Raw genomic sequence first — 18,236 nt, 5'->3', positions numbered from 1 at the left:
TCGCATCCTTCTCCAGCACCATTGCAGTCAGGTTTTGCTCTTGGTCACCCAGGTTACCCCTGCCTACCTCCACACACACACACACACACACACACACACACACACACACACACACACACACACACACACCAGTTTCCTGCTAGAGAAAGAAACTCTCTGGAGGGCAATACTGCTCCTAAATGAGTTCAGGCACCCTGGATTGGGGAGATTGCCTGTGCAGGCAGGACAGGTGCTGTGTCAGAGCTTGAGGGTGCTGTGCTGGGCTGGGGGAGCTGTGGGGCTAAGTGCTGTGGGTGCAGATTAGCCCTGCCACGTGGGCATCACCTTCTAGTCCTTCAGCTTCATGTAGGTGAATGCTCCCTTGCAGTTTATTTGAAGTGACATGATCTGATCAGGTCTGGGGTGTTACGAGCATTCCAGCCACTTCTGGTCTTACCCACTAAGGAGGCAAAAATTATTAATATGGCTGCTTGGGAGGACACTTTGAATGTGGAGATCCCTTGTTCAAGACAGATGCTCCTCTCTCTGCATGTTTTAATGGGAAGCATCTCAACCCTGTGCAGTGCAGGGAGGGCCAATGCTGGTCAGCATCCTTGTCATACCATGCTGGCTTGAGAGGAGGGACAGATGAAGCTGTCACAGGGCAGCTGCAAGGTATGGACTATCACCTTTTGGGGTAGCCCCAAGTGCTGTCCATGCCAGGTTTTGCTGTGGCCTCCAGCAGGCCCATGTTCAAGCATCCCCCTGCAGCAGGAGGGAGCCCCCTTCACTCCACAGAGAGCACTTCCACCTGGTGGCAGTGAAACTGCACAGCGTGTAGGATGCTCCGGGAGTACTCTGGAGGTGAGGGGGGCTGAAGCTCTGCTGCCCTGTGGTGCTCTGCCCCTCCTGTCTGACTGCCAGCTCCTCCTGCCCACCTCTGTCCACAGGCCCTGGCAGAAATGTTGAAGGTCAATAGCACACTGAAGAGCCTGAATGTGGAGTCAAACTTCATTTCTGGGTCTGGGATCCTGGCTATCGTCGAAGCGCTCGAGGGCAACACGTCGCTCATGGAGCTGCGCATTGACAACCAGGTGAAGCAAGCGTGGGTGGCAGCTCTGCTCCGGGGAGCGTGGGGGAGCACAGTGTGCTGTGACACAGAGCCCGGGGCAAGCACAGCTCCCTGAGAAACCCACAGCTTGAGGCAGCTGTGCTATGGGCAACTCAGAGACAGCTGACTGACTGAGAGACCAGAATCCTGGTTTCTACACATGTCCAGCAGCTGCTAATCCGTCCTAGAAATAAAGTCTTTGGGCAAAAGGACTTGTGGGAATGTCTGCTGGAGGAGCTGGAGCCTCTCAGTTGTAGCACATGTACAGGAACAGGCCAGCAGCTTGTTTTACCAGCTCCAAGTCAGAAATGGACACAGGTCCAGAGAAAGATCTGCAATCTCCACCCCTTCCCTCTAAGTGCTTGCTCCGAATCACCCTCTAGCCTGAACCATTTGCTTTTCTGTTTTCTGTTTTCAAAAGAGTCAGCCCTTGGGCAACAAAGTAGAAATGGAAATCGCAAATATATTGGAAAAGAACACCTCCCTACTGAAATTTGGGTACCATTTCACTCAGCAAGGTCCCCGGCTTCGCGCCTCCAATGCCATGATGAGTAACAACGACCTGGGTGAGTCAGGCTGGCCGAAAGCTGGGAGGGTCCTGCGGGCAATTCCTGGTGGGATTAGGGCAGAACTGCTCATATTAAAGATGCATATGAATTAGACTGTGCCTCTTGAAGGGGCTGATGGTGTTTTGCCCCTCAAGGAGAAGGGCAGCCTTCACCAGCTGGTTTCTTACTGCGGCTGATGTCAGGCAGGCAGCGTTTCTTGCAGTTACAGTGGGTATTGATGGGAAAGAACAAGGACAGCTGATGTGGTTCAGTAAGGCTTGTGATACAGCATGTGGCACATGGGCTACGAGCTTCTAGCATTTGTGATTCCTGCCAACTGCTTGTCTTCCTCCAGCTTCATTCCCACTTTAACAAGGAGATGAAAAATAGTAGAGTTGAACTTGCACAGCAGTTAAAGTTTGGCCCATCCCCCTCAGCAAAACAAACTGCAACTGCTTCTAGGGATATGTGGGAAACCACATTGCTTTGAGTTATCTGTGTACCCTCAATGAAATGATTAGACGTGCTTGTGAAGCAAAATGTGGGCAAGTCTTCAAACTGCCATTTCAGCCAAAGCACGTGGCAGAGCCTTTCCATCGCTTGGCTACAAGCTGCTGTAGAGCACTGGAAACCAGGCCAGCAGTGCTGAATGCAGCTAACACACCCCCCACGCTGTACACAGCAGCTGTCATATCAGGCAGGTGATAAATTTGTTGTGTTTTAAAAACAAATGGAAAAAATCAATCATGCTTCAGCTGGTACTCTGCTCCTAAGAAGCACAGCCAAGTTATGTGCCAGTTCTTCAAGGATCATACAAAGTACTCAGTACCTGGTCACTCCAGCACTGCTCTGGGAAAGGCTTGCTATTTTGTTCTTTGGAACAGAGCATGATTTTTAATGACTCTGCAGCACCTGGCATGCAAAATAATCACATCCAAGATTTACAGTCTAGTATTTTGATTGTTCCTGCTGTTAAGAGGACAAATTCAAAACTTGTCTTCCATGTAAGAGTTGTGTATTTTACCTCCTTGGCCACTTAAGATCTGCATTTTTTGTCTGATTTGGTTCTTGTTTGCAGCTCGTATTCATCAGTCTGACGGTCTCCGGCAGTAGCATCTCAGCTGTACCTGGACAATGTATAAGTAAAAAAACCCTTTATTTTCCTCCCTGTCAGCAATAGCTCTCTGCTTGTGCTCCACTCCAGTGCTCTTGCCTATCAAGTGATGCTACCAGAACATGGTTTTGGTCTCATACCTTCTGTTCCCTAAGATGCTGTGTGTGAACCGACTGTGAAGGCTTTTATGTTCATCTTCATCAGCTAACTTCTGCATCCTCCTTACGTTCTGGGTTTTTTTTCCATGCCTTTCTTGAAGAGTCATGAGTGTAGGTGTCAAGAGGTATAAATCAACTTTTGGCTATGTTAACCATGATCAGAGGACTGGAGCCCAATGGCTTAGGATAAGAGGAGATTTTTTTAAATTTTTTTTTTAATTGAAAAGGCAGATTTTTAATTTGAAAAACCAGCAAAGGAAAAACTGTGACATCTGCTTCCTGCTGTCTTTCCATCAGTCAGATGATGAACTGGCTGAAGTCCAATTACAAAGACAAACTGTGAAATATTGACTACAAAATAAGGGAGGTAAGGCTGAAAGTAGCTGCTGGCCTTAAAAGTGCATAGGGAGAAAAACCTCATCTTCCTTGATTTTACTGTGTAAGGCTGTGCCTGCTGCTTAAGGCGGGAATTCAGAAGCTGATGCTATCCTGTTTCTTTCCCGGCAGAAAGTACATCTTTCAGCTCCTTTCTATGGCTGTTAGGGCAAGCCTGCCATCCACATTATCCTGCTGCCATGACTGACTCCTCTTTCTCTTCTTTTTCAGTGAGGAAGAGAAGACTTGCAGAGGTGAATGGGCCTATTTTTCCCAAGTGCAGAACTGGAGTGTAGTTCCTGGCCATGGAGGTCATTCCCAGTGATCTGTGCTACACTGTGGAAATCTAAAGGCAATAAGTGCCTTGCAGAGTATTTGTGGTGCCTCTGTTCTGTTTTATGCACTAACAGTTGAAACGAAATAGTGGCTGTAGTTTTTATGAAGATTTTATCCAGTAGGACTGTTGATGTTTTCTGTAGAGTTGGAAACTATTCAAGCCAACTTGTCAGTTTTATGCAACCTCAGTTCAGAGTACAATCCAGTGTTAAAGGGGATTAATTTTTCTATAAAATTCCTGCACGGTGTTTCATACTTAGGATGTAGTATGCATGAATGAAAGATAAAATTGTTTCACACAAATTATAGAAGTATTAAAAAAATACTTTATTTTATTTTATTTTTCAAAGTTGATCTCAAGTAACTACAGAGGAATAACTAGTTTAACAAGCACTTCTAACATCTGGAGACATGGCTAATCTCAAGAATTCTGAGTTACAATTTTTGCCAACATTTGCTGAATCATTTGAGACGCTGTGTCAAATGTATCCCAGTGTTTCTTACAAAAAAACTCATCTCCACCCCCGACTAAATGGAATTTAAGGCCACCAAATATAAAACAGAGTCTCAAAAATCAAGTGGTTTAGATGGGTGAATATCCTTCAATCCCATGCACATGTGAAGACAATCTACTCAATCTTAGAGATGGCCAAACTAATCAGCAAGTGACAACCTTCTATTCCTCACTCCCTTCAGTTTCCTAGTGTTAAAAGTGTTTGTCCAGATACTCACTGCACACAGGTCACAATCTCTCCCTTTGCTGTTTTGTCTAGATGACCACGTCCATTAACTACATTTTGTTCTGCTAGGAATTATTTCTCTTACTGCTGTCCCTTATGTCCACATAAATGCAAGAATAAATGCTGTGCCCTAAAAAAGCTGTGAAGTGAAATACCCCAAATCTGAACTTACACTACGTATGATCTCACAGCTGTCAGTGTGCACTCATCATTCAGCCTGGGAGGAATTCCCCACAGGCTTGTGGATCTCCCAGACCTGCAGCAGACTGGACCCAGCACATCCAAACCTCTCACTGTTAATGTGGTTGGGATACTGCTCAGTACGAAGTCTCCACAGAAGAAGCACCTCTGTACTGAAACATTAATCTTGGGCAGATGACACATCCTAGAAAATGTTCTCTCTTGCTAAAAATCTACCTTTACATGTCTGTTAGAGAGTGAAGTTTTTCAGCCTTTTACATACGTTATGGCAAAAGTCCCAGAGATTTCTCCAGAGCTTGTGCACAAACGCCGCTGATGATTTAGCTCTGACCAGCGAAGCAGAGGAACACTGTTCAGCAATGTGGGAAACATACTTGTTGCTCTCCAAATCTTAATAAATGTGCCCGTGGTGTCATATAAAACACTTCACCATAGCTTGTTTCCTCCACTGTGCAAGTTCTGTATCAGAAAATGAATGTGGAATAAAAATGCTTGAAGACATATTAAAATGAAAAAGCTGGCAGACTTAAAAAACTACCTCCTTCTATGTGCACTGTGAAGACTTTGAAATGACCAACTGAATCATCAAATTAGAGCCACACACTTTCAGCCAAGCCATGTACTTGGATTTGCATGACACAGGCTCAGCTCTTCTCTTGGTTTCTGAAGGTAAATGAATCTTATCCTAGAAAGCCCTGGTGGTACTAAGAAGCACAGACATGCAAGGAGATTAATCTCTTAGATTAAGGGAGACACCAGAGAGCACTACCACACGGATACTGCTACCACCCTTAACAAAAAAAAGATAATAACTTAGTCCTGTGTTTCATTGTAGCAGCATCCACATTAACCTTGCAGCCCAAAGGTCTATTAAGCTGTCAGGATCATCCCAGGTTCCTTGGCTGATCCTCACAGAGCTGTTTTGCTGCAGAATGCATCTGACAGCTGAGGGTGGTACAGCAGAGACAGGCAGTGCTGAGGCATCAGGCCATGTGTAAGCTGTAAACGGTGCAGCAATGGAGCTACAAAATGGTGATACTTAGGAGCAAATGTATCCCTGTTTGCAAATCTGGCCCAGCAGCTCCCTGGGAAAAGGGAGGAAAAGCCATCTGGTGACTGCAGCATCTGGGAGTCACAGCCCATCCTGCTGAAAACTCTTCCCTCTCCTGGAGCACATGTGCCTTCTCCTGGAGCACGTGTGCCTTCTCTCAGGTGTTACCACTGGATGCCAACACATAGCTTTTCACATGCCAAGTCCTTATTTGTATTAATCTGACAAAAAAACCCAGAAAACAGGATAGAGAGCCCCTTATGGGCTAACTTGCAAGAAGCAGGCTAAAACAGTCTCTTATCCCCTTCTCTGCTCCCTGCAGCAGAGAGAACATGGCTTTTTGGGACTCCATGTGTACATCTCAAATCCTTCTCCTCCCTTACCTTAGTGCAGCAAGGACAAGGAGAGGCCTCATTGCTCCCCTGTGCCTTTGAGGTAGAATCTCCAGCTGCGAGGAGCTCTCAGAATTGTACCTTGTAGCCAGGTCTACCATGTGGCAGACTAGCTAGTTTCAGTGTTTATCTCTGCAGAATTAAGCACCTCCAACATAGTACGTGAAGTGTATTTGTGCAGTACTTAAAAAATTACATTGGAAGCACTAGAAGTTATTTACCATAGACCCTTCAGAAATTTACATACAAAATAAAGTTGTTGCCATCTTGTACTGATAAGTGATACAGAAACACGATTACAAATTGATTACAGTGTTCCAGACCTGCTGATAGACTGAATTACAGAATTGTGTTCTTTTTAGCCTAACACAGGAAGATCATGGGGCACTCCCCCATCAGTACTTTAGACCAGACCTGCAAGTAGAGCTTGGATGTTCCTTCACAAATACTCCAGTCCTCAAAACCACAGAGGTTATCCAGCCAGCAGGGACTGGGAAGCCAGGGAGACATGGGCACTGCTCAGACTCCTGCTGAAGGTGCCTACTGATGGGAATTACCTAATTTCTTCTCAAGGATGGGTTGTGCACAGGTTTACTATTAAATAGTATCCTAGAAAGATTGCCAAAGCTCCTAAGGTCCAGGGTTTTGCCTTGTTAATGGAATTGTTATGAGGACAGCTGGTACACCATTGATTTCATTGGGTAGCAATACTGGAAGCAAGAAGAAATATTTGTCATGGCTTTAATGGAACCAATGCCCATGTATTTAATTTGCTAGTCAAGTCAACAATGAGGCCTTGCTGAATTAATAGCACCATGGGAGAAAGGTACAATCTCTATGAAAATAACATAGCCCTGACATTAAGCAACTGCAGAAACCTAAGAAACTATTTTCTTGCTTTTAAAAACATTTGCCAGTTAAAAACCCCAAACCTAGGGACTCTGATATCCCTATGACTTACTGTTTAGTTCCCAGAATGACAGTAAATTTAAAAGACATTTTTCAGTCAAGACACATCTTCCATGCTATTAATAAATCCCTTCTGTACATTCTACAGCATCAAGCACACAATACAGCACATGGAGCAATATTTTAAGCTCATCTGCTGTAGGTCCCTTCAAAGACAATTTCTCCACCAACAAGTGCTGGAAATTGCATAAACATCCTGCAGCTTTTAAAAAATCCAACTCATGTTTAAAAAGCACAAATGCTTCCCAGAATTTGAATTATTTAACCTGGATAAAGGATCTTGCAGTCTTTTCATAGCTGTTGCTGACATTTATGCAGACATGCATCACTTCCAGTGCCATGATGCTGGTATTTTGACAGTCTCTGTGCTCCCCTCTTTGTGTAGTTGTTTCAACATGCTTCAAGCTGTTAGGTGTTTTTAGTGCAAGCAGAGCTGAGCCCTGCCTATTTCATACACTGACAAGCTGAGGGGAAAAAACAGCTTCCAGGGCAACTGAGCACTGGAAAGAAGATGAGGTTTGCTGTTCATCCTACAGGTCACACAAGTATGGCTAGGCAAACAGTGTCTCTGGGCCTTTGCTCCAGCTTCTTATGCTGCCTTCAGCCAGTTTTACAGGAGTTAAGCCAGTAATTTCAGGTAACATTACCTTGCCTCTCACTGCTATAAAGCAAGAGATGCAGGTCAATGGCGTGCATGTGGACTATATCTTCAGGATCTAATCTGGTCTCATACCCATACCAAACTGATAAATCTGCTGTTTGTACACCTTACTACAAGCTACTGAGGAAGATGCATGGTCCTTGGAGAGGTCAGATAGGTTGATCTCCACACAGGAAGAAAAAAATGGAATTGTTCTTGAATTCCTTCAGTTTCTTTTGAACTGTGAGCAGCTCTGTCACACTGCAGATACTCTGCTTCAAAATCCCCATGGTAAAGGCCACACTACAAGACTGTACCCAGAGAGAGGAATCCTGTAGTGCTGGTGATGAATTGGGCACTCTGGTAATTTACGGGCAAGTAATGGATGGTTTTCAGGGCATATTCTATGTTTAAAGGCAGCATATGAACAAGACTTTCCAAGCTGACATATTTTCATAATTTCCAAACCTAACTGGTTAGTGGATAGAGATCTGGTTACAGAAGCCCTCTACACGAGCACGTGCCAGATTAACCAGTGAAACAGCTTAATCTTTTCCTGTGTCCAGCATCCTTGGTGAGACAGGTTCAATGGGCACCCTCGGCCGTCTCCTTGTACATTCACATTCCTCCTTAAGTACCTGTCCTGAAGCCCTTGAAGTCACCTTGAGCTCCTTCTCTTGACAAACAGGACAGCAAGCTGTAAGACCTTTGTTGCAACAACTTGGACATGTCAGGACAAGCTGCCGGCAGTGCTGACTGGAACAAAGTTTATACTGGTCCCACAGCACCCCACAGTATCTGCATGCTGGAGGGAGGAGGAAAAAAAAAAGGTTAACACCCACACTGCTCTGGCTGCTCCTTGCAGAGGGCTTGCCAAGGCACCCTGGGGCTGCCAGCTCTCATTTAAGAGGCCACTGTCTTGCAGGTTTTTAATTCCTGTTTAGCTTGATCTTCTAGAATCTAGTTCAGTTTAGAACATTTTTGACACACTTAAGACAGTTTTCCCTCTGGAAAAGAAGGGAGTAGCTCACTAGTGCTTTCTCTAGTTCTGAATAGACAGATATAGAGATTCTTACTGACAAAAGAAGAAGAAAGACATGCAGGTGGCAACTAAGCCAGTATGCAGGAATGTCACCTGCAGAGGAAGGGGATGCCATGGAACTTCCTTCCATCTATAAATAATGGCTTGTGCAGGCAGGATGCCATATGCAGTCCTGGTAGAGTCCTTCCAGAACATTATGGGTTTTAACTCTTTAACTGAAAGATACAGCCCAGTTTTAGCTGTACCAAGAAGGTGCATATCACAGCACTTCCCCTTGAAACTTCCATAGGGATGGCTGTTTTGTATCCAGAGTATGTTCTGTTTCCATGCCAAGTCAGGCCCCTTCAAGATGTATACAGTAAATGCAGAGGAGGAATGGGAGTAATGCTCGAAAAGTTACCAACTCAGGAAAAAAAATAGCACTGCTTCCTTAGAAAAAGGGCTGGAGCCAAATTCCAGCTACTTGTATCTGGCAACTGCTAGCAAAATAAGAGATTACTTAATTTGCAGTAATTGCAGAGCAATCCCAGCCAGAAGATCAGGCAATGGTTTCAACAGCTTCAACTAGAGGCCACTGAAATTCCATGGGATATAGAATTTCTTAAACATGAAAATAACAAATTGCTATAGAGCATAGGTGCCACTACTCTCCCAATACCTGGAAGTCTTTGTTGATATTCTGTGAGACTGCTGAAGCAGAGGACTGCTGGTAGCAGGAGAACTATTTAAGACTTTGGTCACTTGGCCAACCACAGTCTAGTCAGCACTGTGGGCTGGTGGTAACAATGGCTGTAGTGCTGGACATCTGTCTCCATAGGTGCAGATGGCTCATAACAGAGCTGCTCTGCAAGGGATACTTCCTTCTACTGCTCCAGTTTTAGTGAACTCTTGTAAGTGACCCCTTTTCCTCTCGTTTCTGTTTTACATGTTAAAGCACATGTAAAGCACACGTACATGTTTACATCTAGTGCTGGCAGTCATTAGGAGAAGTGACAGCACTACGAGATCAAACCAAGTATGAGGAAGAACTACACAGGCCAGTTTGTCTGTCCCTATCCTGCACACCTCTGGAAATGATTGCAATAGCTTCCCAGCCTTCTGCACTTACATTATCTAGTCCTACCTGAGATGATATCTTCATTGGAACAAATGGCGTAACGATCATCAAATACAAACAGCTTCCCCCTGTAGAATCCATCTGGAAACTCTTCTAGGTACTTGTGAATTCCACCTTTTAGCTGGTAAACCTCTCTGCACACTGCCTGTTTAAAGCATATTAGCAGAAAAACTGAAGGAGACCACAGCAGTGGTGGTGTGCCAGAGTTCCCAAAGCAAATGCTGTAAATGCCAGGGGTCAGTGAGAAGCAGCAGCCCCTCAGTGACCATCAGATGGCACCACTACGTGCAGCCACAGCTTTAGGCAGTGCCACCAGGGAGTACAGGGCAGCTCCACAATGCTGGCTTGCTGGAATGAACCCAACTCTTCATTTAATGTTACACTCAAAAGAAGCTGGTAGCCTCCTCACTTGAGGAAGGTCTGCTATATCACAGATCAAATGCTTTTCGATCTCCATGAACTGCTGCTTTTTATTCAGTATTTATTTAGTTAACAGTTAGTAGAAGCAGAATTTCGCAGGGTTCACATTGATGCAGCTGAAAAAAGAACCCCAAGGTTTGAATCTCTGGAGAACCTTTGTGTTCTGTTTCCTTGATCCTTGGGAGAAGGATCCAGGAGAAGAGTGGGATGGAAATTTTAGAACACAATTAGAACAATGCACTGTGCTGAATTTAGTTCTGGGAAAAGCACTGACTGGCTAATTTTCACCACTGTGAGATGCTCAAGCTGTGCAGTAATGACCACAGAGCATAACCTAGACAGTCTGTGGAAACACTGCAGAGTATTTTCAAGCCCTCCTAAAACAGTCCTACAAATATCTCTTCTCAGGAAATGGGTTATATAATTATTTTCACTGCTGTGACACTAGTCCACACAGGTCATACTGAGCCACACTCAACTATCCAGGTCCTTGACTGACAGCGTGAGACAAGCACATGTCAGAGGCATTTATCTCCCCACCTGAGCATTCTGCAGTTTGTGAACAGTAAAATTCACCAGCAAGACAAAAAACAGGTGCCCTTAAAGCAGCCCCAACTCCCCGATACCTGTGCCCTCAGAATGACATCTTACCTTGCTCCTGAGGTAAGCAGAGCCTCTTTCACAGCGAATCCCTCCTGTGCAGTACATTAGGACACGCTTGTCTTTAAAAAGCTCCAGGTTTTCATCCACATAGCTTGGAAAATAGCTGAACTTCCTGATATCTGGAGCCAGACAGCCCTGGAAATGTCCCTGCAATTACAACAGATGGCCATGCAACCGGTTACAAGCACTGGTAAGGTCTGTGCCTCAAACCAGAAGTAACAAACCTTTGGGCTGGAATATTCAGCTCACTGCAGCTGCTTCAGGCAGCTCCTCAGCTGCATTTATGCATCAAAACATATGTTAAAATCTGTAGGAGGATTCTGGACACAGCAAGTCTCCTCATCAAAAGAAGAGAGAGCTAAGTCAAACTTTCAGAGAGAAGACAAACCACAACAGTGCATGAGGGGTGGTGGTTGTGACAGCAGGATGCCCCTTTCTTTTTGACAGATGGGACAAGACAAAAATTGTTAAAATACATCACTACAAATTAAGCTACTTCAAACATTCATTCTTATGTTGTATGGACCTCTTTGCTTTCTTTCTGCCCCACACTGTATTAAGCACTTGGCCAGGCAGGTTCCATCCCGAGTTGCTGGGCAGGTCCTCTACTGCTTGTGTCTAATATTCATTACTAAACTGCACTCTGTACACATTACAGTCAAGCTGGAGAATGTAATCTCTTCTACAGAAAGGTTACAGCCTCACAATCATAAAATACTACACCCCAGCACCTGTAAAGAAGCAGGCAAGCAGCACTTACTATTTTACTTTCATAGAAGTTCCGACAGTCCAGCAAGATGGTATCACTTTGTCCTTGAGTGGCCTGAGACAAATACTGTTCTACTTCTCTATGAAATTCCTGAGGGGATAAATGGATTCCTTTAACAAAACAAAACAAACAAACAAACAAAAAAAAAAAGGAGAAAAAAAAAAGGTGGGGGGAAGAGAAGTGAGAAGCAGAACTATGAAACAATGTCACAAATGAGATCACTGATCCAGATTCTCCTCAGATTTCCAAACAAAACTTTTTTGTAGTTATTCACAGACTTTTCATCCCAACTCAATCAGCCAAGTTTATCCATGTTTGGCTTTCTACTTGCAAATGAAAGTTCTTCTGTTGTTCCCTACAATGGAAGAAGCAGCAGACAGCTACTTATCTCTATGATCTTTTGTCATCCCTCTGGCTACTCTTACAGCTGCAGAAGAGGGAGTGACATGTGCCACTTCTCTTTGCTCATATGTCATTACACTTCGAGGTGCAGAAATGCAATTATTAATAAACTCTTCTTGAAAACAATAGAAAATGTCCATAAACATGTATTACTTTCAGCACACTTTACATAAAGTTTCTCAATTTTCAGGGCTTAGAACTCTTAATCCACTGAAAAACTAAAAAGCTCAACCAGCAAAATCCTTTACTTTATTAAAAAACACCCTTACAAGCAGCCTGCCAGAGTAATAGGAACCATCTCCATGAAATGCTAGAAAAAGAGCAGGAAAAAGGGTAAAAAAGGAAAGAAATAGCCAAACACACAGCCCACAAACTACTAAAAAATGGGAACAAAAAATAATCCTCTTCCAAATCCACAAAAAGATGCTGTACAATTTCGGCACCAACAAACCCTCTTGGTGGAAAAAAAAGCCCAAAACTGCTCTGTTAATTGCTATTTGCTGTGCTCCTCTTACCACCTATGTAAGCATCCTTAAAGCAAATCCACAGCCAGAACACCTTATCAGGCGTAATCCACACTAAGCAGCTACAGTTAGCACAAAGCAAATGCAGCCAGATGGAGTTCATGCAGAACTTGGATCTGCTCAGTCCAAAAGGCAGGAGCATGGCTGTTGGCACCAAAACCAGTGAAGCCAAGTCAGCAGCCCCTACTGCTCCATGTCATTGGAACGCTCCCACAAAACCTGAAGCTAATTCCGAGGTTTTCTGAGGCAACTATACACCTGGCTAGCCAAAATCTAGGCCAGCAAATTCTCTGCACCAGTAGCTTTTGACTACCAGTAAGATATCAATTTCTGTATCTATTTCTCCTGTGTCCTGGTGATTGTGCAAACGGAAGTATTTTTGATGAAGGATTTTACTCCTCACTCATCTCTCACCTGGGTGAGAGGCTTTTTTTTTTTTTTTTTTTTTAAATTACATAAACTTACCAGTTTCCTTATAAGACACTATCTTTGGATCAATGCCCATAGGTACAATTTCTTTGAATACTCCAACTCGAAGGTCTGGGAAACAGTGAGCTCCTCCTGCACTGCTCTAGGAAATCAAACACAAAAACAATTCACCAAAATTTTCCAGGTGTCAAAATTAAAATTACCCACTCACCTTAATTCTACAGATCATTAGAATATGAAAATATCTTTGTGGCTGAGGGAAAGAAGTGTCTTTCCTAGTAGTTGAAATCCACACTCTAAATCCTGAAGTTAAGGCAGTGGACCCCTAACATCACCTGGAAGTCTTAGGCCCAATGACTGCAGGTGAGACAGACAGCATTGGTTGGAAGCCAATTGACACTTCCAATTGGTTGGAAGTGCAGGGATGTAGACCAAACCTTAGTCAGCAACATGTTACTAGCACTTATTGCAAGAAAGTTGAGGCCCCTACAAAAACATGCTGATCCTGGCAGGAATATTAAATAGTGTCCTCCAGTAATGGATCTGGTTGTCACCTGCAGGCCCTGCAGTTCTCTTCATCCCTCTGGCAGAGGACACAAGCACAGCTGTGCCTGCAGTCGTGCTGTGTGAGAGGGGAGCTGCAGTGTTCACGCGTGTGTGACGGACGTGTAAGGGAGGTCAGCCAGCCACAAGATTTCTTAACAGTGGAGGCTGGCACCTCCCTCTCCCCTCAAACTCAAGTGCGGGATTTCCCCTTCAGAAATCCTGGTATGCCCTTTATTGGTAGGCACCCCACTGCAGGCTACAGGGAGAGAGAATTTCTGCAGGGCTGAGCCTCAAACATGGCTCAGGCATCATCAAGTAAATAAACACTCAAGGAAAAGTGCAGCTGTGCAGCAGTGCTCCAACTATTATGGAAATCAAAAACAGGAACTGTAGTGGCCACTGGGTATGTTTATAGCCCCAAGCACGGTTGTCACTCCTCTATCCCATGTCTTCATGGCACAACAACCTGAAAGCCTCACTCACTCGGGCATACAACATTCAGAAGGAACTGTGAGACAGCAAACAGAGTATTCCACTAATGCATGAACACTGATGCCCAGAGAGATCATGCAAGGTTGAAGGTTTTGCCAAGGTCTGGTAAAATTCCATCCCTGTTTTTTTTTGTATCTACATAGGACTGTGACTAACACAACTCCTCCTGAAATTCAGCCAAGCACAACAGACAATTTTAAACCTAAGACTGAATCATCACTGCAGCTCAGCATGGAATTTGAGTTTTGCAAATTTCACTAACTCCTTTGATCTAGTTGTTTATGAAAAATAATAGCATTCCCTGCAAATAAAATTGTGGAGAAGAGCTGCTGCTTAAGCAGCAGCTTTCCTTCCTTGCAGAGAAACCAGAACCTACAATGGTTGGCAGCCAAAGCCTACCAAAATGCCATATAGTGCACCAGCCACTGCTGCCCTCATCATCTGGACAGCAATCAGTACATATGCTTCAGCCAGGCACTAAGTGGAGTAGGAAGAAATCTCTTGAAAGTCCCTGTGTGTTTTCTCTGGAGGATACCCAATCCATGGAACTAACAGTGCACCTATTTGGACACCAAAACTTTCATGAACCTAAGCCAGTTGTACTGCTTCCAGTCAAAGCAGGGTGAAGAGGACAGTGTGCAAACACTTTGCTGGGCTAAGCATATGTCACGATGCCTGCCCAGTCTGGAGTAAATGCTTGCTGCAGAATGGAGCTTAGGCACACTCCCTCACTCACCTGTAGTGAGGGGCTTTGCAGCTGCACCCAGAGCTGCCAAAGCTTGTAGCAGCTGCTAACACTGTCCATGGAAACTCCCAATTCTGGTAAAAACCAGCACAGATTATGGTTAAGATCCACCTCCTCAGGTAAGTGGTGGGGGAGCAGAACTGGCAGAAGTAATACTAAGAAAGGGAAGAAAGGCTCTACTTATTTCTTGAAAATTAAATTACCTGCATTAACAATGTCTATGTAAAAATTGTTTTTTCATACCTTGAAATCCTCTTGACACAAAATGTTTTTGAACAAAGGCTGGGAAAGCATAACTTTAATGTAGAGACTGGTAGCTACTTTGCTTCCACCAACAGTCCCATTAATTCCTTCTGAAGCAACTCGTACCTAGGAGGCAAGAGGAGAAGCTGGGGCTGAACCTTAGTTACAGCAAAAGAGATCACAGCGAAATCAGCAAAATATGACTGGGTGACAAAGGGCAGGCACAGGAGCATGTTCAGAAAAGAGACTACTGAATTGGGAAGGACAATATGGTTAGAATGAAGTTGAACATAAAGACAATAAACAGAGAAAAACCCTCAACAATCAGTAATCACTTCTCAGCCATTTTAAAAGAATCACATCAGGAGAGTCAGAGAAGTCCACTCACTAAAAGGAGAAATGCTGTATAAACAGAGAAATTGCTGTCTGCAAATCCTGCAGTCAGCATTAGAATTCCCACTGGAAGTTGCCTCAGAAAGAACAATAGGCTTGTGCTGCATGACTCACAGCTAAAAAAGAAAATGTGAATATGCATAACATGGTATCTAATATTAAATTTCGGGATGAGTCATTTTATCTCCAGCACTGACAAATGAACAAAATCTCTGAAATGGGGATGGGGGGGAAGGGGGAAAGACTGAATATAAGAAGCAAGGAAAAAACCAACTGATTGGGAAGGTGAATGCTGTATCTGTCTTGGATGAAATGGAAAAAAAAAAGAAGACTAACTGGAGCAAAACACCAACTACCAGACAAGACAGCTGAGCAGAAAAAGAAGTGAATCCATGATGACACTTCACCCCCAAACCTGTGCTGATGCACCACTGGCAGAGAGCAAGAAGCTACTTAGGAAGACAAATCACAGATAAAAGGAGCCTCCTGCTCCACATTGCCCTCCTTCTCCCCACAGATATCCTAGGAACATCAGCTTTATGAGGTAAAATTCACCTTCTCCCAGAGCATCCACAGGCCAGCTACACAAGCAACTCATGTTGTTGGTCCAGCCTGCCAGGAGTGAAGAGAACAGACTGTGCAGGAAAGAGAACTGCTACATCATGGAGTGGTCTAAGGTGCTGGCTGCTCACACCTAATTCCTGACAGTATGGTTTGCAGGCTGGTGTAGCCACTCTGTCTGGGAGCCCAGTGTGCGCTGAGGAGGAAGGATAACAGGTGACCAGCGAGTGGAGCAGGCCCAGACACATGCTCTCCCTCCAGCTGCGTTGTGCTGTGCTGCAGGTGCCCTTCAGCCCCAGGATGCACCCAGCCTGCTAATGCCAGCTGAGACACCTGCATGAGCTCCCTGCTGACACTGGTGATAAAGCCACTTTCATTGCCTTGCCTTTATCAAAAAACACATCTTTATAGAAAAATGCGCATTTCTCATGTGAATATCCTTTCTGGTTGATGGCAGGAGTGATAAAAAGACTCATTTTCCCATTTCCATGTGTAAAACTGATGGAAATGGGGTAACCCTTGCAAGGACAGGGTCTGCACTGTGTGCTGCTTGTCAGGTTCACTCAATGCCACACAGCCCAAGGTTCCCTGCATCAAAAAGAATTTAAGATTATCTGTATTTCTTTTTCTTTGTTGTGATAGCTCTTAAGTAGAATTCTAAAAGATACTTTACCAAGTCTGAGTGCCTCTCTTAATGGGATCACAACAGACTAGCACTTTGTGGTGCAAAATACATCTGGTTCTCCACATAACACATCACCCTACACTAAATAAAGATGTGTGGGTTTTTCTTAAGAACAGAATCATTGCTTCAAACCTTACCTTGCCAGTGAGATGTAGATGCTGACACAAGGCCTTTTGCCAAGCACAGAGTTTCTCTGGATCCCTCACCTCACAGTAACAGTAATAGAGAAGTACGTCTCCCACCTGGCTGCCCACAGCATGGCAAAGGTAAGCAAACAGAAGAAGAATGTTAAGAAAGAAAAATTTACACTATTAGCAGTAACCATTCAGAAAGCAGGCAATTTTATTTTGGCAGATCCCTCAAACAAACTTTGGAGGGATTAGCACTACTGTATTTCAAACAGAAGGAATCTTAACCAAAAAAAGCTCCCACACTTCTAATTCTCGAGTCTAGTTACAAAGTGAACTTTGTACTCTCACTGCCAGTGGCCTACCATATGCTCTCCCCACACACAGAACACAAGAATTGCTGACTTTTGTGCACACAAGCAAGACATTAAATGCTTGCTTTGCCAAAATGGCACTTGCTCAAGCACTTGAGCTGTTTAAATTTAAAAAGCCACAGCTTTTTGTGAGATTGCGTGTTCCCGCATTTTGTGCAACACAAGCCGAACTCTGTCACAGTCAGAAATGTTTATTGTGAACCTCCTTCATAACTAAATGAGCCCTTCAGGAACCTGAACGAACAGCAGAAAGGAACCCGTGCAGAGCATATCCTGCTGTTCTGCCCTTCTCTGTTGCAGTCCTTCCTTGCAGATCCAAGCTGTGAAATAACACCCAAACAGGCCTGCTTTAGCAATACAGGATGATATAGTTCAGATAGTTCTATCCACCATTAAAAACAGCAAGGAGTCTAACACTTTATTATAAACGATACTCAGAGAATCTGAAGATCCAGAAGAATATTGGGGAAGACTCTTCCTGTATCTTAGAAGTGTCGCTTGACTGCATCTCATAAGAAGTACTATTGGCAGACGGTGACATACAGCCGCGTACTCCGGGAGCTCCAGAGCGTTGAGGGGTTCCCTTACCTCGTCAGGTCCTCCTGGCTGACATGGCTGGTGTCCGGGAGCGTCCAGGAGATCTCGGGGCTGCTGCAGGAGTGCCCGCTCGGCCGGGCCGCGCTGCCCGGTGGGCTGCCCGCGGCCTCCGCCGGCCCCGCGCCGAGCCCCGCCTGCCGCCCCACGTCCCCGGAGTGGTGCAGGGCCACGTGCCTGTGGATGCCGGGCAGCTCCTCGAATGCCTGCCGGCAGCACCGCCACCGCACGCCCTCTCCGCCGCCGGGACACCGCGACGCGGCCGGCACCTCCTTGGCTTTGACGAACAGGGAAAAGGCCTGGAACGCACCGCGAGCGTCCGCGTTACCGAGGTTACAGCGCCCCGGTCCCGGCCCCGCACCGGCCCCGACCCCGACCCCGACCCCGACCCACCTTCCTGCGGGCGGCCGCGCGCTGCTTCCGGCCCGCCGCGGCCCCCTCGGCGCTGCCCCGCGGCGAGCCCGGCCCGGGCGGCGCCGCCTCGCCTGGTACCAT

At 45.1% G+C, this 18,236-nt stretch overlaps 2 protein-coding genes across 5 annotated transcripts in view; one reads left to right on the top strand and one right to left on the bottom strand.

Moving 5' to 3' along the window:
* The window catches only part of TMOD1 (tropomodulin 1), a 27,350-nt gene extending 22,254 nt beyond the window's left edge, over positions 1–5,096 (top strand). For 2 of the 4 annotated variants that reach the window (XM_059491861.1, XM_059491862.1), the window contains exons 8-10: positions 930–1,073; positions 1,512–1,656; positions 3,517–5,096. In XM_059491861.1, coding sequence (XP_059347844.1) covers positions 930–1,073; positions 1,512–1,656; positions 3,517–3,581 — 354 coding nt within the window. In that variant the 3' untranslated portion in view covers positions 3,582–5,096. Of the gene's footprint in view, positions 1–929; positions 1,074–1,511; positions 1,657–2,716; positions 2,781–3,516 lie in introns of all 4 variants that reach the window. The other 2 variants (XM_059491863.1, XM_059491865.1) reach the window with 2 other exon arrangements.
* TSTD2 (thiosulfate sulfurtransferase like domain containing 2) lies at positions 3,925–18,236 on the bottom strand. The gene is made up of 9 exons (XM_059491860.1): positions 18,135–18,236; positions 17,736–18,040; positions 16,783–16,891; positions 15,007–15,132; positions 13,017–13,122; positions 11,617–11,735; positions 10,845–11,003; positions 9,780–9,918; positions 3,925–8,419 (listed from the first exon to the last, which is right to left on the bottom strand). The coding sequence occupies exons 1-9, from the start codon at positions 18,234–18,236 to the stop codon at positions 8,160–8,162; spliced, it is 1,425 nt and encodes a 474-aa protein (XP_059347843.1). The 3' UTR covers positions 3,925–8,159.

Source organism: Ammospiza nelsoni, chromosome Z (genome assembly GCF_027579445.1).
Source record: "Ammospiza nelsoni isolate bAmmNel1 chromosome Z, bAmmNel1.pri, whole genome shotgun sequence".
Lineage (NCBI taxonomy): Eukaryota > Metazoa > Chordata > Aves > Passeriformes > Passerellidae > Ammospiza > Ammospiza nelsoni.
Note: the sequence above shows the minus strand (reverse complement) of the source record. Positions and strands in the feature narration are given on the sequence as shown.